The sequence below is a fragment of the Epinephelus fuscoguttatus genome, linkage group LG13 (genome assembly GCF_011397635.1).
Source record: "Epinephelus fuscoguttatus linkage group LG13, E.fuscoguttatus.final_Chr_v1".
In the NCBI taxonomy this organism is placed as follows: Eukaryota; Metazoa; Chordata; class Actinopteri; order Perciformes; family Serranidae; genus Epinephelus; species Epinephelus fuscoguttatus.
In genome coordinates, this window is record NC_064764.1 from 11,831,183 (window position 1) to 11,854,943 (window position 23,761).

The window sequence follows — 23,761 nt, forward strand, 5'->3', positions numbered from 1 at the left end:
CAGGCCTAATTGTCTTATTTGTATTTTTATAAACTGTTTAATTGTGGCACTGTGGCCATCTCCCCCAAGAAGGTCTTTGTGAGTAGTGAAAGAGTGTATCAATTTTTTTTTAACATGGTTACTCTCTTCCATGTAGGCCACTGCACTTTATTTTAATTTTTGAAACTTCACAATGTGCACATACATCCTTTGGTATGGCATGTGCTTCCGCATATCGCATAAATAACCATGGTGGGCCGCCGGGGATCAAAAATGCCAGGGCCATTTTTTGGTCCCAGTCCAGCCCTGATTGGAGCTCTTCTGAAGCTGATGGAAGGGGGCCTCCGGAGGAGCTTCTCTGAGAGAGGGGTCACTTTTTAATATGTCCCAGTTTCTTTTCATTATCTTTTTGATTCTGTTTGCTTTACAGCTGTACTGTGTCACAAACATGTTAACATGTTTGCTTTTCTTTTGAATTAGTAGCTGTCCTCTTGAAAAGCATCTTGCTTTGTTGTACGCTTCTCAAATCTTAGACTCATATCCTGGACATTCTTTTTGAAATCTTCTTCTGAACTGCAGATTTGTTTGAGTCTCTGAAATTTAGTGAAAAATCTATACTCAGCTTTAAATTGCTGTTTGTTTTATTTAGATATGAAAGAAAATGTAAAAGCTCTGTCTCTGAACCAGACCACAGTAAAAGGATGTCATCAATATATACCCCACCAAATAATTTTATCAAGGAAGATATTCTGGCTGGAAAATACAAACTTTTCTTCCCAGAAACCCATGAACAAATTAGCATAATTAGGAGCAAAACATGCTCCCATTGCTGTACCTCTCCTCTGTCTATAAAACTGGTTCTGAAACAAAAAAAAAACATGTTATTCAAAGTCCATTCAGCCAGTTGCATAATGAATCCAGCAGGCGTCATCTGGTCAGGTGGTCTGTTTTCTAAGTAGTGTGATAGAGCCTCCAGACCCTCTTCATTTACGTTGGTATATAATGATTCCACATCCATGGTTGCCAACAGTGCAGATCCAATATTCTTAATGTCTTATTTTATTGAGTACATGTGTACTATCTTGGATGAAGGAAGAAAACTGTTTAATATAAACAAACAAATTGGGATTATGGTTCTGTAATTGACTCAATCCCACTGATAATAGGTCTACCAGGTGGGTCTTCCAAGTTCTTGTGTATTTTTGGGAGCATGTCAAAAGAGGGGATTCTAGGGTTCTTACAAAGGAGAAAGTCACGTTCATTCTGAGAGACCCAGTCTTCATTCTTCACCTGTAGCAGCATTTCTGTAAGTTCAGTCTTTATTTGTTCTATTGGATTTGACAGTAAAGGCTCGTAATACTCACTGTCACCCAGCTGTCTCAGAGCCTCTGTGATATATTGGCCTCTGCCCCACAACACTACTCAGGGGCGGAAATCCCGGGGTGGACAGTGGGGACATGACTCCCCCTTCAGTAAAGCTGTACCCCCCTAGAATCATTTGAGACACAATTAATAATCTTTGAACAATGCAGTATTATTTATTGAAAGCACAATAAAAGCGGTGCTCATTATAATCACGCAATAATGTGCTATTTAAATCTTAAAAGATTGAGTCCCCCCCTCCCATTCCTAGTAGTGGTATTTCCCACACTCTTTCCAACAGGCGGGGCTGCTTGGCAGCAGTAGGTGCGTGTGGCTGGAACCGCTGCTCACATCGCGCATCGCAGGGTAAGATGTTCACTCACACAGACACAGTTTATCTTACACAAGTTACAACACATCCCATTTACTGTTACAACAAGCCCCAGGCCCAGGCTGATAATATTAACTGTCTGCAACATTTCTCCTGCATTGTTCAAAAGCCTGCTCAATTACGAGTGCTGCTAAGCTAAAAGCTAACGATTAAGCAGCAGCAGAGTTTAGTGATAGAGAGGACAGGAGAGAAAGAAGAGGGAGAGGACAGGACAAGAGCAGTCAGTGGCGGAGCAATGGGTACCTGTCTGTAGGCTCTCCACCTGACAGTGAGACAAACATGAATGACGTGCAGTCTAACAGACAAGGAGTGGTCATTACGCGCGACTATTATGCACAGTTGTGGCGGAGCGGCTCGTATGGGTACCTGTCTGTAGGCTCTCCACCTGTCAGTGAGACAAACATGAGAGACGTGCAGTTTAACCGACACGGAGCGGTCATTACGCGCGACTATTACGCACGGTTATGACGGAGCGGCTCGTATGGGTACCTGTCTGTAGGCTCTCCACCTGTCAGTGAGACAAACATCAAAGACGTGCAGACGAGGAGCGGTCATTACGCGCGACTATTACGCATGGTTGTGAGGTGCGCAGCGGCAGATCTGACAGCACACTGTTTATAAATCAGTGTACCAGTTTAATTGCAGGAAATGTTTAGTTGTTAAGCCATTTCTCATAAGTATAGACATTCACTCTGCCTGTTGGAGAGATAGAGAGAAGATTAAAGCGTCAAATTGCGGTAAAAGATGCTGTATAAAAGACAGGCTAGAACTTGTTTTCCTTGTCCTCCCCCTTGAATTATTCTCTAAAATTTTACTGTTTATTGTCCCCCCCCAACTATGAAATGGGATTTTCGCCCCTGCCACTACTGCACTCCCCTTGTCAGCTCTCTTAATTAGGGGCTGGGCAGCCTAAGCTGCCAGGACTCTATTGTTTCGCTGCATGTTCTTCTTCTTCTTCTGAGGAAATCATACTTCCCATGCGCGAAAAATCACCAAACTTTGCACAAAGGTCCAGTCCCATGCCAGGTTGCCTCAGCTGCAAAAACAGACCAATAGTCCTGATGGTGGCGCTACAACAAGCCTCTAAAGTTCAAAATTTTGAAAATTCACAACAAATCAACCATGATTTGTGCTACAGATTTGCAACTTTCACCAAAATACTGAAGAAACTTTTGTACATTTAAACCTATTGCAAATTATGAAGTCCATCACTCTGTTTTTTCAAAAAATGAAAAACTAAAAACTAATTTTTGCTCAATTGACACCAAACTTGCTACAGAGCATCTTCACACTGTCCTACACAAACGATCCACACAGATTTTTGATTTATCAAAAATTGAGCCTACAGTGCATCAAAATGTTTGACTGTAAACGGTATTGTAAACATATACTTGCAAATTGTTGCTAAATACATTTTCAATGTTCATTAAAAAAATGACAAAATTTTGGAGTCATGGTAGATGATGTTTGGAAAATATCAAAATTTTATCTCAAAAACTGAATTTTTTACAGCATTTTGAATTTCATTCTCATGCGAACAATTGGAGTCAATACAAAAATGGCATTTTTAAACATCAGTTTTTCACTTATGGAGCCAATAAATCATTGTTAAAAACAAATTACCAACATCTCCATGCTGTCTAGATGCAATTTGGTTATTTTTTCGGATTTTTGTCTTAATAACTGAATTTTTGACAGCCGTTTGAAATCTGCCTTTACATATTAACAGCTGCTGTCTTGCACACAGGTGACTGGCTTAGTCAATTTGTGAAGCTACATGTGACATTTCTGTTTGCCAATTAGCTCAGTGAGATGGAAGATGGTTCTTGGTGTTGAAGATTGTGAGTTCAAGCCTCAGCTCCTGCAACATTTCCATATGAGAAATCTACCCAAACTTTTCATAAAGGTCCAGTCCCATGCCAGATGTCCTCAACTGGGATCACAAGACAATAGTCCTGATGGTGGCGCTACAGCAAGCCTCTAAATTTCAAAACTTTGAAAATTCATAACAAATCAACCATATGTGCTACAGCTTTGGAACTTTCACTTTGAAATTTGCTTTTCCATGGCATGGATGGCTACTGTCTCATACCCTGATGCTTGGCTTAGTCAGTTTGTGAAGCCACACATGAACTGTCACTTGCTGATTAGCTCAGTGAGATAGAAGACAGACCTCAGTCTCAGAAGTTGAGCATTCAAGCCTCAGCTAAGGCAGAATGGACATTCTAATGTGAAAGTCCTATGTTCAGGCATCACGCTATGTCGGTTAGAGACTACCAAGGTTAAAATAATTACAATCCAGGCAGTTTTGCGGAGAGACAAAAACACTTTATCAACACTTTTCCCTGTTATCCCTTGTCTCTTTTCCCTGTTTATTTGGCTTAGCTATCAGTCAATATGCAGAGTCTATCCAATAGCTACTTTTACATTTAAAAAAAATGTTTTCATCTTTGTCACCATGGATAATGTTTAGCTTTAAGCTAGATCAGGCCAGTTTGTTCATAAATCTCAGCAGTTAATGTTATTCTTACTTTCTTGTTCTTGAGTTTTTTCTTTCCTTTGTATATTATGAGTCTGATCACTTCAGCCACTCATCCACAATTTGAAGGGCATGCCATAATTATATGATGTAACTTCTATGTTGTGATATGCTTTGTTTTAGTGTGTGTGTTGCTCAAAATTGCCTAATTTTGCCTAAAATTGCCCGGCCCGACCATTGCTGCGCAGCAGCTATAATTATGATTTCATCATTACTTGAAAGACATTCTAAAGCCTCCATTTGTTCTTTAGTCAAATTATTTACAGATAATTCTCTTAGTGTGAAAAGTTTGTCCTCCTCATAACTCACTTTTTCATATAAGGTATTCAAAGTGGGATTGAATGTATTTGGAATGAAGGTGGACTTAGGCTTGAATGGTGTTCTTATAGGATCTGTGTTGGTTTAGGAGCTGGAGGCTGCTTGACTAGGCTTAGTGTTATACCAAACTTTGAGCTGTAAATTGCGATAGAATTTGAATAAATCTATCTTAGTTTGAAACTCACTAGTTTTATTTGTAGGGGCAAATGTCAGACCTTTAGATAAGACAGAAACTTGGCTGGTTGTGAGTGGATAACTGGAGATATTGATCACCTGTTCATTCTGGTTTTGCTCCTGGTGTGTCGGCTGTGGCTTAGGACTCTGATGATTTGCCTCTGCCTTGCCTGGTCTTGCGCCTTGTCGTCTTCTTATTCTGTTGTCTCTTTTGGGTCTTAATTCTAAAAATCTGTAGAAGAGGATTCACCAATCTCTGAATGGTCCTCATCGCTGCTTGGAAGTTGAAAAGAAACTGTTCTTCTTCTTTGTGGCTGTCTTGCATATCTGTTCCTCCAAGTGTAGACTTTATGTCTTCTTTGTAGTGTGACTGATCTCGCTTGATTAACTTCTTTTAGTTGTAGTGTGTCTAGCCCTTCTTTTATTTCTCTTTCAAAGGGAAGTTCATGTTCTTTAAATCTTGAAGATAGTTGCTCTTTTAGTACGGCAATCTCATTCTGTGTTTGGTGTTTCTTGGCTTCTTCAATGAGAAGCAGGATGAGGTCTAGGGAGCATTTATTCAAGATGACCTCCCATTTTTGTTTGAAGTCTGGTTCACCAACACAAAAGTATGGAAATTTTTTGATTCTCAACTCTCTTGAAAGTTTGAAGAAGTTATCAAAACCCACAAGTTTTTGACTTGTGGTTAAACAAGACAGACAAGAGTTGATAGTAATGCTAGCTCATTTGACACTGGTCCTAAATACTAACAACAAACAATGCTAAAATGTGGATGGATGTTTAAAGGGGATCATTTTATTATGTTCACCATCTTAGTTTATCATGTTAATGTCAAAATTTGCTAGTTAGCATTTAAGTACAGCTGAGACGGATGAATGTCGTTAGTTTTTGCTGGTATTTGGTCATAAGGTAAACCAAATTTTGGCCTGATGATGGCACTAGAGGAAATGTCAGGGATCAACAAAGTCTTTAGGATTCCTCATCTGGGGACCATCAATAGTTACTGAAAGATTACAGCATTGCACCTTAGGCTTATTTTGGAACTGAGTTATCTCCGTTATGTAAATTCTAAATGACCTCTTTATATTAATGATGATCTCTCATTTAAAGTCCCAGCAACAGCAAGATCCAAGTCTGTGCAACAGCATATCAGGGAATTGTAGTTAAAAAAAAAATTTAATCTGAATTTTCAAGATTTAAATTGATAGATTTATGAGATTAGAACTCCCGTATTCTTTGAGATTAAAGTCAAATATATGAGGAAATAAACAGATAAATTGGTTCATTTTTTTTGTTGTTGTTTTTTGGGGGGGGGGTTTTGGTTAAGGAACCAGTTTGCTTTACTTTGCAGGATTCAACTCAATCTCAACACACCACCAACTTTTTTTTACAACACACTATTAAGATGTAATTACATATACTTTGTATCAAATTAGACCAAGATTATATTTGTTTATGTGAGATATTTATTGGAATTTATTGGGTTTTTATTTAAGAGTGTAAACCCCCCTTGTTATTCCTCTCCTTGCACAGATCAGTAGGTGTGCGAGTCCTGGGGCAAGGAAAACAGCCAGAGGTGACTTTGACAGAGACCGATTTCAGTATTATTTATTTTTATGCTTTTTATTTTCCTTGTTTTCAACAGCATAACTATTGTTATATATCCAGAGCAGAATACCAAAATACAAACATTTGCATGTTGTGAAAACTAGTGTCAGAGAGCAACATAAGTCAAAATGTAAATATAAGTACAGACGCGCAATCATACAGATAGATGTATACATCAGTCACAGTTGTCTATAGCCAGTCTACATTGTAATTTGCTCTAAGAAATAATCAATTATGAAACATCACATAGTTTTAGTGTTTCATATATGTCAGAAATGGATGCCATGCCCTCTTAAATTGACCTGTAGAGCCACCCAGCCTACACCTTCTCCGAGTAGTAGAAAACTCCTAAGATCACCAGCCCACTGGGAATGTGTGGGAGGTGCCTCCTGCTTCCACTTAGTACGTATAAGGCGTTTATCAATTAAGAAAGCAAAGGCAGTAGCATTTGAGTAGTGTCTAGGAAGAGATATGTTCTCTGGAACTACTCCATTAATGGGGAAGGGGTAAATTTGACTCCATAAACCACATAAGGGATCTGTCCCTCAATAAATCTTGGCTTACTTTTCTTTGGATAGATGAAGGCGGTGCAAGACCTTGAACTGTTGGCGGCCATGTTTGGCTCAAATTGAGGAGGAGTGAACTCTCTGAAGAATGGATTGCCAATCATGATCTTTGATTTGGAAGCTAAATCATCCTCCCACTGGCATCTATTAGTGGAGAAAGAGAGAATGTAGAGTTTGAAATGTAGTATATCTCTTTGATTATTCCCTGGTCGTGCACATTAATGTCTAGAATTTTATCTGAAGTTGTTTCATCTGGTTAATTGGGGAACTGGGGATACCTGCTTTGCATGAAATTTCTAATTTGTAAGTAAAGGAAGAAATGGGTCTGTGGAATATTACACTTTTGAGTCAATTGAATAAACAAGGCAAATACATATCTACCATCTACATAAAAGTCCTTAAAATTATGTATACCATTACTGTTCCAAATCTCAAAGGCAGAATCTATCAAAGAGGGTGGAAACATATGATTGGCTTAAACTGGTGCCAGAACTGTAGGAAAAACAGCCTGCTAAACTCCTCCAGAACACAGATTGTCAGTAAATGAACAAAGGTGAGATGGGCCACTCTGAGGGTCGAATGTTTACGGCTTTGGCCCAGTCTCACCTTAAAGCTGATGAACTCATTCAACATCATCCTGGCGCCAAGAGTGGTAAAGGTGTCAATTGGAACCCATCCAGATCCCAGTTTGCTGATTATCATCCTGGGAAAATCCAGTGTTTTGACAACTCAGCCAGATTAACTGCCAGACCAGGGTCATTAACTATGCTTTTAAGTTCATGGATCTGCTGATATCCCCGCAGCAGGGAGAGACTCCAACTCAACCACCACTGAAGGATCATCATATCTATCATCCTCTCTTCCGTTTTGTCACATCTATGGGAGTCACCCCAACTCTATCTTGCTCTCACCCTGGTGATGATGAGATAAGAAAACAGATGTGGGGGGGCATAAATTCAGGATGAATTCCTGAGTAGTAGTATACATTTTTTTCATGTTCTAACATTGTAACTGTGCATAATCCTTGTTTTTTTGTTGAATGATATTTTTCTTCACTCTTGTAGGTCATAGTATTAGTGAGTTATAATTTCATGTGTTCATTCCTCATTTAACATGGAGTCATACTGCCATCTTGTGACGATAGTTAAGAAGGGTTCCCATAAGGAATCCCATATTATATTTCGAGTTAAGATATAGTTGGATTGATTAATCAACTTGTCTTTATTAATATGTGCTTTCTCATTTAGTATGTTCTCGTAATGGCAGACTAGTTTGTAGTGTTTGTGCACGAAACATTTATTCTTGTGTTCTGCTGACATATGCGCTATAATAATCGTATTAAATTTAATTTGATGTTAAGAGCTGATTTTGACCATATGGGAACAGTATGTCTATCGCGTGTAACATGTTAAAGTATATAATCTTGCAAAATAAAGTTCATTAAGTTTCCTCCGAAATAAAGAGTGCTGTTGATCCACCTTCATTATGAGATCCATTAATTCGGATAAACATTTCTGTTTTTGTTCATTACTAAACAAGCAGAATGAAATGATATGGCCCAGTTGAAAATGCCTTTAAACTTTCCCAAACAGTGCTACAGGTTACATCCTGTGCCCCTGGACTCCTTCAAGTGGTCAGGACCCCAAGTGGGTCATATAGAAGGCCAGCAATGAATTGAGTGGGATTGAGGTACTCCTATGATGTGTAAATTGCATCACCTTCCCTTGGTTTCCAGATCATCAGTTTTCACTTGCAGTTTTGTACAGTTACTGTTCAACTGTGCGTTTCATGTTTCCATAGCCTCCAAGCGAACATCCAGCTCATTTAGTCCTTCTTCGTGATCACGCAGTGTTTTGGTACATTCATAAAGGGAGATTTTAATCAGAGAGATGGCTCGTTTTATCTCTTCTTGTAGGCTGTTGTTCTCTTCTTGAATGACTTCTTTGACAATCTCACGGAATGCCTGTGGCATGTTTTCAACCACAGTGGTCTTGCTAGTAGCATTAGCCTCCGAGTTACTAGCTTGCACGGTCCGAAAATCTTCCCCAAAAAACTGAAATACATTGTTAACTCTTAAAATATCAAAGTAAAAGGTCACTTAATCAGACCATTTAAATGAATTATAGCTTATTTACGTATAAAAGTCGGGACCTTGCGGTTCATACGTCTACTCCATGACGCGCCCCCAGCGGTCGCCGACAGATTTCAGTTTAGCCTATAGTATGAGTCTTATGCTATACTCCTCCACTAACAAACATTTTGCTACTGTTGAGCCATAAATCAATACACATTATTTGCTGGTTCACAGGCAACCAATGAGGGGGAACAGCCCAGAGTCCCTAATGCAAAACACCAGACTCAAGCAAACTGCAAAACACAAACAATACATGCATTTGTTAAAATATGCAATATGTGTTTATTCACACAAACTTTATCATCTCAGAGAATGTCCAAGTTTTTATCTCAGAAATGTACAATGAGTTTTTTATGGGAATATTACCCCCTTCTATCAGCTCTGTATGTTCAATGTATTTTTTTTTTTTTTTTTTTACCTACAATGGCCCTACTACACCATTGTTTGTCTGCCTCTCTCCTTTCTCCACACTTTATTTGTAAATAAGGCTACTGATGTATATTCAAAAACGCACTACAGGGATGCACTGTGTGTTTTTCTTGTGTAGCATAAACAGACTACAACTGCATTTCATTGTGCAATACTGTTGTATAGGACAATATATTAAGCTGGAGAGCTATTACTGTGCCCTTTAATTGTGGAATCTGAAGGAGCAATTATTTGAAGTAATGGAACAGTAAGTCCATGGATTTTATGTTTTATCCTCTGGTTTTCCAATCACTCTTTCATATCTCAGCAATCTAGTTTTGTACTTTTTTTTGCCATTTTTGTAAACATTTTACACACCACTGGTTGCTTATTAGTGTTCTAATATTCTACTAAATGTATTGCACTTATTTACTTCTTTTATTTAGAGCAGTAGTTATATTAGCAGCAGACCATAATTTATTTTTTCTCTTTTACTGAGACCCATTCTGAGGTGTGAGTTACCTCATACCTAACACATGAGACTCGCTTGTGGCCACAAATGAGAAGACTGCATGAAACATCCTGTGATGTTAGGTCAATTAACAGATTTAGTGTTAACAAAAGATATTTTTGTATTGAGAATCACATCCAAACATTGAAATAGTCTTGTAGGCACTGCCTCAGACTTTTTACCATATAATGATTTCAGACATTTTAATTCCATACATGCACTGAAAATTTGAATAAAGAAATCATTATGGATTCATGCTCTCTCAGAACCTGTCAGCCTGTCGCGGAGAATGACATTTTATTTATAGTACCAAGTCAAGTTTACTGAACCTTGAAAAATTATATTTCTGACAAAACGTTAAGCAGACCAATCAGGCATACTGAACACATTGCACAATATCTCACCATTGTTAGGGTGTGCATGCTTGGGGGGGGGGGGGGGGGGGGCATGAGTCACAGTGGAAGAGGATGTTTTCTGAAGTGTCTGCCGTTTCCCTGGAGTGTGGATTATAATAAATGATGTCAACAGTGTCTCCATGAAAACTGGAACTGTTATAGCAGGAAGAAACACTATATCTATGGCAGCATATGTTTAGGATAGTGAAGTAAGCCACTGATGCTTTTGTATTCACCCTTGGTTTAGACTGAAAAAGTCAATGAGACAGGATGTTCTAAAGCCAATCACATATGAGGCACATGAACCCCCCAGTCTCTAGAATCAAAGTCCTGTGTGTGCTCTGTACGCCCACCACTTCCAAGCATCCTCCTGTGGCTCCTGTGCATTACAAGAACGCAACATATAATCAAATGGAAAAAAATGTTGCTGGCGAGCATAATCAAGGCAGCAACTACATTCTGTTAACAGCAATTCATTAGCTTTGTCTTCGTGGCACGGACATACGTACATTTCTTAATTACCCTACAAGCTAATGTTGATGTTGACAAGCTGTCTCAATTTATCAAAGATGATGAGGGGGCCACTTCCGACTCAGTTATTCGGATAATGACATTGCACAGCGTTTTACATGTGTGTAAAAATAGCGAGTTGTTTACAGCTGATTGCATAATACCTTCAGTATTTTTCTATTGAGTAAACTCCAACACATTTTTCAGATGTGATGCCATAGTGGAATACATTTCCCTACGTATTAGCTACTAACTTTTAGGATGAATCCTCTGACAATGCCCAGGTAAAACCAGAGCCAGGTACGATTTATGAACAGTAAGTTGGTCTCTATATTGTCTCAGTCACTATTAAAGACACCCTCCAGGCAAGGTTTAAAACTGCATTAAAATGCTATTGTTATGCAATAGGCATGTTTCCTCTTTCTCACTTAGAATTCTAGGATTTGTTCATATGCAAATATTGAAATGCCTGCAAGCAAAACACAAATATCAATTCATAGATGCAGTGAAGGTGCGTGTTTCATGTCTGTTCAGATATGAGCTAAGAGTACATGTATTTTTAGAAGCATACTCTTTTTTTATCATATCATCAGAAAAATGAAATCAAACATGCATGTGTGCCTTCAGCTCGATCAAAAGAGGGAGCCTTTTATCAGCACCACATATGAAAGGATTCGAGGGGTTCAGAAAAAGATTACCATCTAAATCAGATGAGGTGAACATGCACATCACTGTTTCAGAAAGCTATGCAAATGCACACATAGTCCAATTTCACTCGCCAGTCAAAAGGAGGCAGCTACTGTCAGCAATGCACCTATGCGATGAAGAAATTAGTTGCGTAAAAAAAAAGACTTGTTGCGGTCCAATAATGAGCAGCTGTGACAATTCAGAAGCTTCAGAATAAGTTTGTTAAAAATTTATAAAACCTTGACATTTGTGTCTTAGCACAAGGTTCCTTGGTAATGTTTGAAAAGAGGCTTCCAGCTCTCTCAGAATTAAGCACTTGACACAGCCTGTCACTTCAGGGGAAAGTTAATTTCCTGTTAACATAAACTGATCTGCTTAAAAAAAAAAACTAGAAAACCAACAATATTTGAATTAACCTTATCACTAGAGGTTTTCCCAAGCTATTTGTTTTTCTATTATTTGCAATTTCATGGCAGCACAATGTCCTTGCAGTGTTTTTTTTTCACAGTATCCCTTTAATTTAGTATTTTCAGTAGTTCTGGTGCCAAAGGCGCTGTCCATGGTACTGATAATGCAGAAAAACTCTCCTGCCCTCAATTCAAAATGGTGATACAACACCAACAATTTTACACGTTACACTGTATTCTGAGCAACCCACAGGATCACTCACAGGTCAGTGACAAATAACACTGCAAGTCTGGTGACTCACTGGCTCATTGTACACTCTTTTAGGTACCTTTACCTTTTTTACGCAACTCCAACACTCAAATAGAATAGTGTACTTTGATCTACTGTTAGGTTAGAATAAAACAATATTGACTTTAAATCTGGTGACACTACAGGATATGGTGTCAAATCTGAAAAAAGGCAGAAAAACGACCAAAAACTTCCACAGGTCACTACTGCATGGGAGATCACTTCAACAGCAATGATACTAGCAGCATGTGGAAAGGCATGGAGGCTGTCACTGACTACAACAGCCAGTCTGTCTGCCCCAGCAGTGATGATACACTGGCCAACAAGCTTACAGAAGCTTATGGAAACAATATTACAAGTCTACAGGAATCCTGGCTGTGGAGGATGAACAGGTTCTCCCACTGTGAACACATGATGCACCAACATGTTCTCACTCCAAACTCATCAAATACAGCAGCTTTGTCAGTGGCAAACCATGATGCTCTAGGTACCCATCTAGCGTCAGTTTCGAATGTGTCAGTTTCCACGTCAGCTTCCGCTCACTACATGCTACAGTGTCAAAATGAACTTCTGTCTTCACAGGAAACGAAGGTTTTGCCTCCAAAACTTACTTTGGTTTGGTTTGCTGCAGCCAGAACTCTGTTACTACCTGTCTTTTGGCAATAAATAAATAATTTCTTACAGTTAAATGAAGACAAAACTGAAATCCGAAGTTACAAGTCTTGGCATGATCCTTGACTCAGATCTAAGCTTCAAGGCTCACATTAACAAGGTGTAAACATCATTTTGCCACCTCAGAAAAAACAGCCAAGGCGCGACCACTTCTAAATGAAAAAAAAGCAATTGATTCCTGTCTTTATTTCAAGCTGCCTCGACTACTGTGGCGCACTTCATACTGAACACCTCCACTGAGAGGAGCACCACTGAGAGACTTCAGCTCATTCAAAACTCTGCAGTTCGGCTATTAACCAAAACCAAGAGGAGAGAGCACATCAGGCCAGTCTCAGCTGCTCTGCACTGGCGTCCTGTTACATTTAGGATTGATTTTTAAGTCCTCCTCCTTGTATACAAAGCCCAAAATGGGCTGGGAACGAGCCACATTGCTAACTCCCTGGTTAACTATTTGTCTCCAAGAACACTGCGATCATCTGCTGCTGGTTTACTGGAGGTTCCCAGCAACAGCTGGAAGAAGATCAGGGATGCAGCCTTTGTCAGTTACACCCCAAAGCTATGGAACACACCACCTATAGATATCAGGGAAGCTAGTTTGCTAAAATTTTTTTTTTTTTTTTTTTTTTAAAAAAGCTAAAAACGCATCTGTTCACTTTAGCCTTAAACTAGTCATGACTTTCCTGATACAGGTCTGAAACTCTTTCTATTTACGCTTCACACTCCTGCAATTCCTTTAAAATCTTACTTGATTTTAGGATTTATGGTTTTACAACTCTATGGTTTTATGAATCAGTTAATCCTTGTTTTAAACTGTTTTAGATATCCGTTTATATTAAATTGCCTTGCCTGTTTTATGTCCGTTATGTGTATTCTCATGTGAAGCACTCAGTGCTTATACTACCCTTATTGTAAAGCACTTCTTTAGCATTTCTTGTATGAATTATTATTATTATTATTATTAAAACTACATAAGATTTAGACAAGAAAGCTACTTGGTTAGGTTGAAAAACATATGATTTGGGTTAAAAAAAACTGCGTTTGTTACAGTAACTTAACTAATATGTTATTTAACGACTATGCCACCTAACATATGTCAATAACATGTTACATGGTTGAAAAAATCAAGTTGCTTTTTTGGTTTCACATGAGACACAACCACCAGTTTCCTGGGTGAAAGTCCAGTGTGTGTTTCCCTCCCGCCCACTTAGACATTCTTGCTCTTTCTACTATGTTTAGTCACAGATAGGATTACAAATTTGCCCAACAGCATGCTGATGTATTTACAAAAATCTTAAATCTGTCTCTGCCAACCGTAACAAAGTGCAACCTGAATGACTAATGTCCGGTCGCCCTAACACCAGCAGTAATGATGTGATTTGAAAGGGTGATCTTCTCCCTCATCAAAGCCATTACCCCTGCCTCACTGGACACAGTTTGCTGACAGAGCCAACAGATGCTCAGAGGACACCATCATTCTGGCTCTTCACACTGTTGTGACTCATCACTCTGCAACTGGAGTTTTCTGTCAGAGCACCCTCAGGTGGTGAGACTGGGCCCCCTACCTGTCCTCCACGACAGCTCTGTGCACCAGCATACCACACGGTCATGTACTGAGCCCCAGCTTCTACCTCCTCTTCACACAGGATTGTGTTCCTGCATTCACCACTAATTCACCACCATCATTTAATTTGCAGATGGCACAACGGTGGACAAGCTGATCTCCAACAACGTATTGGTTAGTAAACTGCAGCAACAGCTGTTTATTCCTGATGCTGACAAAAAGCTGCTCTGCCTCAACAGATGCTGGTGACTTTGTACTGCTGCACCAGAGAGTGTCTAAACATACAGCATCTCTGTTTTGTGTCTCAGCTGCACAGCAGCATATAGGAAAGCTCTTCAGCGGGTCGCCTCCAGAGCTCAGAAGATCAGTGGGACACGGCTTCGAGCCCTGGAGGACATCTACATCAAATCCTGCCTCAGAAAAACTACCAGCATCTGTATGAACTCCATACAGCCGTGCCACCATCTGTTTGAACTCCTTCCATCTGGCAGACGCTTTAAAGCCCTCTACGCCTGCACCTCCAGACCAAAAAATAGCTTTTTTTCCCTGGAGCCAAACAGCACTGTTATCAGTCCATTAGGTGCCCCCTATAACCTGCCAAACTGCTCCAACAATGTGTGGCACAAATGAGTTTTTTACAACACTGGTACTGCATTGTAAGTTCTGTTTGCACTGTTTTGCTTTTGTTGCTATTTGCACTATTTAAAAACTGTTCTTTTCTTTACCTTATTTAGTAATGCTTTGTAATGGAGATGCAGGGTGAATCTCGCTGTATTTGTACAGTGACAATAAAAAAATATTCTATTCCATACGATTCCCTCAAGAGGTCCTGGGGGTTCTCAGAAAAATGGGGATGAGTTTATTTTCACAATTTATTTCAGTATAACTGAGCCCAATGTGAGCAAGAATCAAAAGAGTGACTATACCCATCACAGGTTTCACTTTCCCCGTGCATATCTCCTCAACTGTCCCTCACAACTAATAGCCAAAACCTGTTCAGATGGAGGTCCCCGAAGTAAAATCTTATTAAAAAGGGGACCGTGACCTAATATGCATCAGTCCAGCGATCCTTGACACAAATAAGGTTGAGAACCACAGATATAGATTATCATCAGATGCTGTAAAGCATGTAATGTGAGGCATTGAGTGAGGCAAATAAGCAGATCATTGTTACTGATACAACTCTTTAAATCAGGAACAAAAAGCTCCTGAAAAGTGAAGCTTGTTATAAACGCACACTGTCTGCAGTGCCAGTGTTGCATTGATTTTGTGATAGTCACTAAAAAAAGATCAGCCATGGAACAGAGAGACAAATGTTGGTTGGATATCAACAGGTCAGAGTGTTACAGAGCAGCAGACAAACTGAACTAAACGCTGTAAAGGCTGCCAGGTTGGACCCATGGAAGCACAAAATACAGCTCTGTGCCTTTTGTATCCAGACAGTAAATACCTCAGCAACACTGAGATCATGGGGAGATACAGAGAAGATGGACAGCATGCTTTATTTCATACAAAACTAAGTGTTCTGTGCAGCTTGGCTGTTGTGTCTGTATACTCGGGGGTAAAACTGAGCCACGTTGCTGCATATTATATTCATGTGCGAGTCACAGCTATTCTGACTGACTATTCCTCAAAGTAATAATGCTTAAATTGCGGCAGTAACAGGCTAAAGAGGGGGTTGTTATAATGCAATCTACGTAAAAACGTGCAAAACGTGATGCTGAAAAACAAAAAACAAGTGGATACATGTTAATTACCTGTGCGTCAACTGAAGTCCAGCACAAGAAAAAGTTTGAGACTAATATCCAAATGAACAAGTTCATAGTTCGTAGGTCTGCCTTCATCTCCTGCAGCGTAAAAATATATGAACTATACGTTCATGTGAGTTCAAGCAGCTTTACGCATGAGATAAACATCCCCGCTGTAGCCGGCGCATCATGGAGTAGAAGAGCTTCACATCATGAGAAAGTTTCATTCCAAGTTGTGGTCCAAAACTGAGTTGCCCAGCGTAGTGAGAAGGATGTGACAGTACACCTCATCAGATCATAAATTCCCCGATGATTTCCTACTCGGGTTCTCCTCTGGCACACTCAGAGGGATTCCCAGGAGAGAGTACCGTGACATCGCAGCCCCTGCGGAGAAGGAGACCCGGACGCACGCTCGCACCGGAGATTTCAGTCGGGGATGTGGCGCGAGCTCGAGACGAGCGCGAGGAGAAGAAAAGTGAGCCTCTTGTCACAAGTGTCATTATGGAAACCCTTATCTGCCATGCACCCCCCCCTCAGCCTGTGCACACTCTCCACCAAACTGTTGGACGGTGCGTCAGCGCTGGCTATGCCTTGAACGAGTCACCACCACCACGTGACTTGTGATTGAGTTATTCTCTCCCCTCGCTCATCTTGGCACGCGCAATTTGTGAAAGGGACAGGGAGGGCAGCAGCGTCTCTGACGCACAGACATATTTTCTATACCGTCAACTGAAGTATTTTACCTGTTTTTTTAATTGTATCTCTCTTTTTCTAATATATGTTTATAAACTTGTACTTACCACGACAAATGGTAAAATGTCATGAGACTAATGTGAAAGATTAATGTTTAAATATGAAAATTGCTTATCAGACTTCCCAGCATGCATTCTATCAGCCCCTTCTCCTTGTTAGCTTATTAAGTGACCCAGACACATACAGAAGCTGAGCCAGCTTCCACGGGTAAGGTGTGATATATCTGTGATACAAAAACTGCAATGTAAGACCTTCTTGGGGTACTCTGAGGCAGCAAAACAAACTGTAAACACAACATTGATTTAACATTGCCTTATGTAAAGTGGATATGGTGAACTTGTTGCAAACAGTTGGCTACTCATCCAGCAGACAGGGCAACACTGAGCTGGCAACTGGCCATCTGATGAATTACTGGCATTATTCTTCTTTCAGCTGTTCTTTTACTCCTTAACTGCAGACAAAAGACAAAACATGCCTTTTAGCTGCTAAATACTCCATAATGTTCACCAGCAAGTCAACAAACATTTTCTGTCTTCTGTTTGGTGATGATTTGGTAGTGTACTGTGGGTTTTTAGCAGCTTTTCTGCCAAAACAGCCTCAGGCTGCAGCTGTGAGAGTGGTGAAAGTGAACCAAAACAATGAAGCTGCTTTTCTGCAGGCGATGTTTGTAGTAATCCCTTATTTCACAGGCTGAAGAGAGGATTGTTAGAATGAAACAAAAATTCTGCAACAGAAAATATTGAGTATTAAAGTGTCAAATAATTTTGTGAATGCATCATGGGTGTCCTCATCTGGGCGAAGTCCAGCGCAAGAAAAAGTTCAAGACCAATATCCACCTTAACAAATTCACACCAGACAAAAAATTTATGTAATTATTGAACATTTGTATCAATTAATTTGCCTAGGATTAGATCAAGGTCAGATTCAAGCTGCAACCTCAGCTTCTCAGTCAGATCCATCACTCGCCCCTCCACAGTGCCAGCCTCCCAACCAAATGCGGTTACTTATGGCTCAAAAAAATTAAGACGGCGAAGATCAAAATGTCAAATTCGAGGCTTAAAAATGTGAGTCCACAAACCAATGGGTGACATCACATCCATTCATTTTACAGTCTATGATCTGTGAATACATAAAGTTGTAGTTGGTAACTTTCATTAAAGTAACTTTTTGTCACATATGCCGAAATGGTCACTTCTTCTTTACAGTTGTACATGCATGAGACAATCTGTGACAGGTGATCTGACCACCACAAGTGAATGAAAACAACAAATCAGAGTCTCTAATGCAGCTATTATGAGCTGCAGTCAAACTGTCATACTAGGCAGCACTGATTCTGTTAGGCTACTGCATTGTTTATTTCTCACCTCAGATGTTTTCACAAACATATTTTAGTGCACTGTTTAGCTATAAAATTAGAACGTTTTCTCCAGCTGGTGGGCGGTGCTTGGTAGGATAACTTTGCAACATGGCAGCTGGGTCACAGGCTCTCTCATTTTGCAGCTAAACAGTGCACCAAAATATGTTTCTGAAAACATTTGAGTCAAGAAATAGGTAATGCAGTAACATATTCTTAATTCATAATAGATCAGAGGCATTCTCGGAACCCATCGGCTGTCTGCCGGAAGTCAGACGGCGATACAGCCTCTGGGGCAAAGAGCATGGATACCAAGAGGCGAAGCTCAATAGAACGCCCCATAGCAACAGACTCGCCCATGGTTTCGTCCTACCGCCGCCATTTTGGACAGTCAGCAGACCGCAGCAGACCCGCTTGCATACAAAAACACACAGACAAACTGAAGTGTATCGCTATTAATTATGCTTACAATGCTACTCACCTCGTGATAACGTTAGCTTGGTCACAGCTGCTTTTTCACGTTTTTTTAAAGCAAAATATAGACTTTAAAAAAACAAACGAAACGAAGAAAAACGGCCGAGATGGCATCTCTACATATTACATCCACTTATGAAAAGATTAACTTAATTAGCCTACTCCTTCAAAATCACCCCATAAGCCAATCTACCAAAAATCAAAAATAAAAAAAAAACAAAAAAAACAACAACAACAATATTTTAACTAGAAACACATTAATGGCGACGTCACATAGTCAGGAATAAAGATTTATTTACAGTTTGTACAGTAAGGGGACAGTAATAATAATAATAATAATAATATAGGCTATTTTAATATGATATATTTTAATGCTAAAGCAGTAATCAGTTCAGATATAAATGGTCCAAGAGGTCATATATATATATATATATATATATATATATATATGTATATGTGTGTGTGTGTGTGTGTGTGTGTGTGTGTGTGTGTGTGTTACCTTCCCTCCAAAACTGGCATATTAAGTTGATATTAAAACACTTCAAAACTTACATCTCGGGAGTTCTTGCCTGTCGGGATCCTTCGGGAAACGGTGGAAGGCCAGGTGCGGGGTGTTCCACTGATAGTTGTTGCAGTCAATTGCACTACACTGTTTTCTGTAACTTTTTTCCTCCTCTCTCCTTGACGTCTTGCATGTTGTCTGGGCGCAACAGTCCAAGCTCAACAGTCCAAAATGGCGGCAGCGCCCCTAGTGCCTGTTGGCAAAAATTCAACGGAGCTTCGCCTCTTGGTATCCATGCTCTTTGTCTGGGGGCAGACCCCCGATTTTTTGGCATTCCGGTTTGATTTGGGCGGAGGAGGCGAATTTCAAGACAGATGGAGCTGCACCCACATAATCATTAACAGTTTTAATTACAGTCATTCAACACTTTGACCCAATCATCATAACATTCCATTCAACTTGCAATTTAATAGCATCCAAACACACGTTAAGCTGAGTCACTGCAACATTTTTACTCTTCTGAATTTCTTTGATTCAGTATTTTTAGAGCCCGTGGTGTTGAAGGAGCTGTCCATGGTGCTGACAAGGCAGGATAAGGCAGCGGTTCAAACCAAACCTGTGAACAAGCATTGGTAACACCTGGTCACTGTTTGTGCTTCAATGAGGTCGGTATTTAGGAAGGCATGACATTGGATGGCCCTCACTTAGCACCAATTATTGTCAAGTTTTTGCCAAGAGTAATTCTGTGTAAAAAAAAAAAAAAACAAAAAAACCCACATCTGTTCACCTCTTTAAAAGGGCTGTAACTGTTTATTGAGCATGGATCTATTATGTTGCCTAGACTGTTGCACAGTGTGCATGTGGGCAGAGCCTGTCTAATGACTCAGTAATGAACTAATGCATTTAGCGCATATGTCACAGACTCACACAGTGCAGCATCCTGTTCAAGTGGTAACTGTTGATGACATGCAGCTGTCAAATTGATATTTGTAGGCTGCCATTTACCCAGCATGTAATGGGTATTTAAAAAAACACTTTACAGCCTTATGTTAGCGGTGTAACAATAGAGAGGAGAGACAGAATGAGACAGTGGACAAGATAAAAAAATGTGGCATTTTCTAGTGGGCGCATTTTTGTAGAAATAGATAAAGGATCCTGGGAGCACACACCATCTGTCATGAAAAACGGTTTGAATAGGCTGTGATTGCATGATTTCACACCCAATCACTTATTTTTCCTCCGCTTATTTAGTGGATAAAGGTCATCCATGTGTTCTTTTCAGCATCTCGCCAAGGCCTCGGCAAAGTGCTGGGGGGGATGTCCTAATGATAGCTGAAGTTTTGAGAAACCGATACAAATCCTCAGACGTAACCCCTTGTCAGCGAAATTAAAGCCTCTCAAAGCTCATTTGGCTCAGACTTAACTGTATGGCTCCTGTAGCTGCTTGCTCTCACCAGGCAATTACACATATCTCTGGGAATGCTTACTCTGTATAAAAAAGGCTCTTGGGACATCTAAATCAAAGGTAATGTGAATGCTGGTGTTTCCTTCTCAGCGTTCAGTGCATATTAAGCTCATGTTTGCACAGAGTAATGGTTTGTGCCGTGGTCTTTTGTTCCACAAAAGGTGCTGTGAGCTTTTCTTGAATTTTCAATAATATGTCTCGTTTTGCTCTCCCATTGATTCTTTCACAGCTCCTATAGAGGACATTGATATTTTGTGTTTCAGTTTGCTCAGTGGAGCTCAACAGGCATCTTAGCTCTTCTAAGATTAGTAAAGGCTGCTATTTCTGAGCAGAGGAATTTGCTGGCACATTTGATTGACCCCCAAAAAACCATCAAACCATACCATATGATTTCTGTAAACACAAAAGACAAATAGTAATTATTGTTTTCTTAATTTAGCCACAAAGAACAACAAGAGAGAGAACAAGAACAAAGAAAAGAAGAAAATGAAAGAACCCATAAGAAGGGTTTTGAGGGATTTCTTTAAGGTGGAGAGTGAGGGAGAGTCTCTGATGTATTTAGGGAGTGAGTTCCAGAGGTTGAAAGCAGCACTGGAGAAAGCCATGTTCCCCCAGGTTAGTCCTGAGAGTGCGGGAGGGAGTGTCCCAGTGGAGGAGCTCAGACGGGTAGGGGGGAGCCAGGGTGTGGAGAGCTTTATAGGTGATGAGGAGGAGTTTGAAGTGGATATGCTGGAGGATGTTGAGCCTGTGGAGGTTATGAGGGACAAGGGTGATGTGGTCACGAGTGTGGGAGTGTATGAGTGTGTGAGAAGATGATCAGCAGAATTGTGGATATACTGTTGTTTCTTGACAGTTTCGGATGATGAACCATAGGTGCAGTAATCAAGTCTGGAAGTGACAAATGTGTGAATGAGTCTCTGCAGCTGAAAAAGATAGGGATGAACGGAGGCAGGCGATGTTTCTGAGATGGAAGGAGAGGGTTTGATCGAAGATGACACCAAGATTACAGAAATGGGGGGGGGGGGGGGGGTGAACACAGTGGAGCCATCAATGGAGAGGGAGAGGTTATGGTGGATTTGAGAAGAGATTTGGGGCCGATGATCATGACTTCTGATTTGTCACAGTTAAGTCTGAGGAAGCTGGTTTGAAGCCAGGATTTTATTTCAGTGATGCAGCTGGTGAGGATAGAGCGAGTGGCAGGAGTGATGGCTTTGATGGAGATGTGGAACTGAACGTCGCCGACAAAGCGGTGAAACTGAAGTCCATGATGGTGGATTATTTGACATGGGGGGAAAATGTGCAGGATGAAGGGGAGGGGGCTGAGACCTAAACCTTGGGGAACACCATCAGAGAGGGGAGCAGTGGGGAATGTAACAAGTGTGACTGAACCTAAATGCAGCACTCCAGAGGTCTGTGACAGTTGGTAATGACCTTTTTTTATACACAGAGTAAACATGAACTTGAGCTGACGAAGATATTCTGGTAACAATTCATTCTTCAGGCTCAGAGCCTACACACAGTCTCTGGGTTCAGGGGCCAGAGAATGGACCAAGCCGAACTCGGAAATGGGACCGAAAATGAGGACTTGATTCCTCAGGCCCAAACAGTTCAGTCTGCTAGCAGGCAGAGGTAACAAAGAGGGGCTTACTGAAGGTGTGCTTGAGAAGGGGAGGGGTCCGGAAGCAGAAGAGCGGTCTAGAGAAGCAGCAGAGCCAATGCGGGATGAGGAGCAGGAAAGTAGCGGCCAGTCGATGGTACAGGAACAGGTAGGTGAAAGGAAGGCACACACACAAGGCAGCGTGTGGAGTCATACAGATAGTCTCTTAGCCGCAGCAGCCAACTAACAACCAGGTGGGAACACTCACGCTGAAACATCATCAGGAAAACACCACACAGCCACAGGCGGACAGAAACCAGAGACGCTGAGGCAGAACTCGTGGTTGGGGACAGAAGGCTGGTAAGATAACCTGGAAACAGATGACGTAGACAGGTCAGAGGTATGTGCATGTAAGTGAAGAACAATCTGGCAAAGTGTGTGTGTAGGAGAGGTTTAAATACCAGGCTGATTGGCTGATGAGCTGCAGCTGTGGAGGCAGGTGAGTGGAATGGGGTGATCAGGTGGAGAGCACTGGGAGAGCAGGGGAGCAGAATGCAGGCTGGAACAGGGGATTTGCATTTGTGTATGGTGATGAACTGATGTCTGAAGGTAAGGTAGGATTTGAGCCAGGAAGCACAATGTGATCATTATTTAGCATTTTACTGAACAACTAAATGAACAAAATCATTATCATGTTAAAATTTCGATTTAGATTATATATTGTGTGTTTAAGGTGTCTCTGAACTTCTATCTCCAGTCAAATAATTGCATATCACTGTATTGTTTGTGATTCACTAGTTTAGCTCAATCCACTCCTCACCTGGATAAAGATGGGCCAAGAAAGACGTCTTTTTAGAAAGTTATATTTAAAACTATTTATGCAGCATCTGTGTAGTGATGTAATATACTGTAAGTACATGGCTTGCTTGGAGACATGACTTCAGTAAAAAGTGCGGGTGAAAATCAAAAGGGTGCATGCACAGATGCACAGTGTTTTTCTCGCAGTAAACGTTAAAACTTAACAAAATTTTCATTAATTGCCTTGTGTTTTAAAATGATAACTTCCAAGAAAAGCATAGAAAAGCTCCTCAGCACATGTATGTTTTGCCTCTGATAAATTGGTGCTCAGCCTGACAGACACGCGGAGAGTGTTGCTGCTGAGCTGCTTCACTTCTGAGTGCCTGAGATGAGAGAGAAGCTGATTGAGGCAGAGCGCACGAAGTCCTGCCAGCTCGCTTCACAGCATGGAGTTTGTGTTGTGATGATGTAAATTAGCCACTTGTCAATTGTCCAGTGTGGGAACTAGGGTGCACAATGTCAGGAAAACATGCTACTGTATATGCGATAATGGTATTGA

At 40.5% G+C, this 23,761-nt stretch overlaps 1 protein-coding gene across 3 annotated transcripts in view; it reads right to left on the reverse strand.

Annotated features, from left to right (window-relative positions):
* Positions 1-19,409, reverse strand: part of pth2ra (parathyroid hormone 2 receptor a) — a 91,372-nt gene extending 71,963 nt beyond the window's left edge. For 2 of the 3 annotated variants that reach the window (XM_049594940.1, XM_049594936.1), the window contains exon 1: positions 16,269-16,448. In XM_049594940.1, coding sequence (XP_049450897.1) covers positions 16,269-16,355 — 87 coding nt within the window. In that variant the 5' untranslated portion in view covers positions 16,356-16,448. Of the gene's footprint in view, positions 1-16,268; positions 16,449-19,392 lie in introns of those variants that run through there. The other variant, XM_049594939.1, reaches the window with a different exon arrangement.
* Between the last annotated feature and the right edge of the window lie 4,352 nt (positions 19,410-23,761).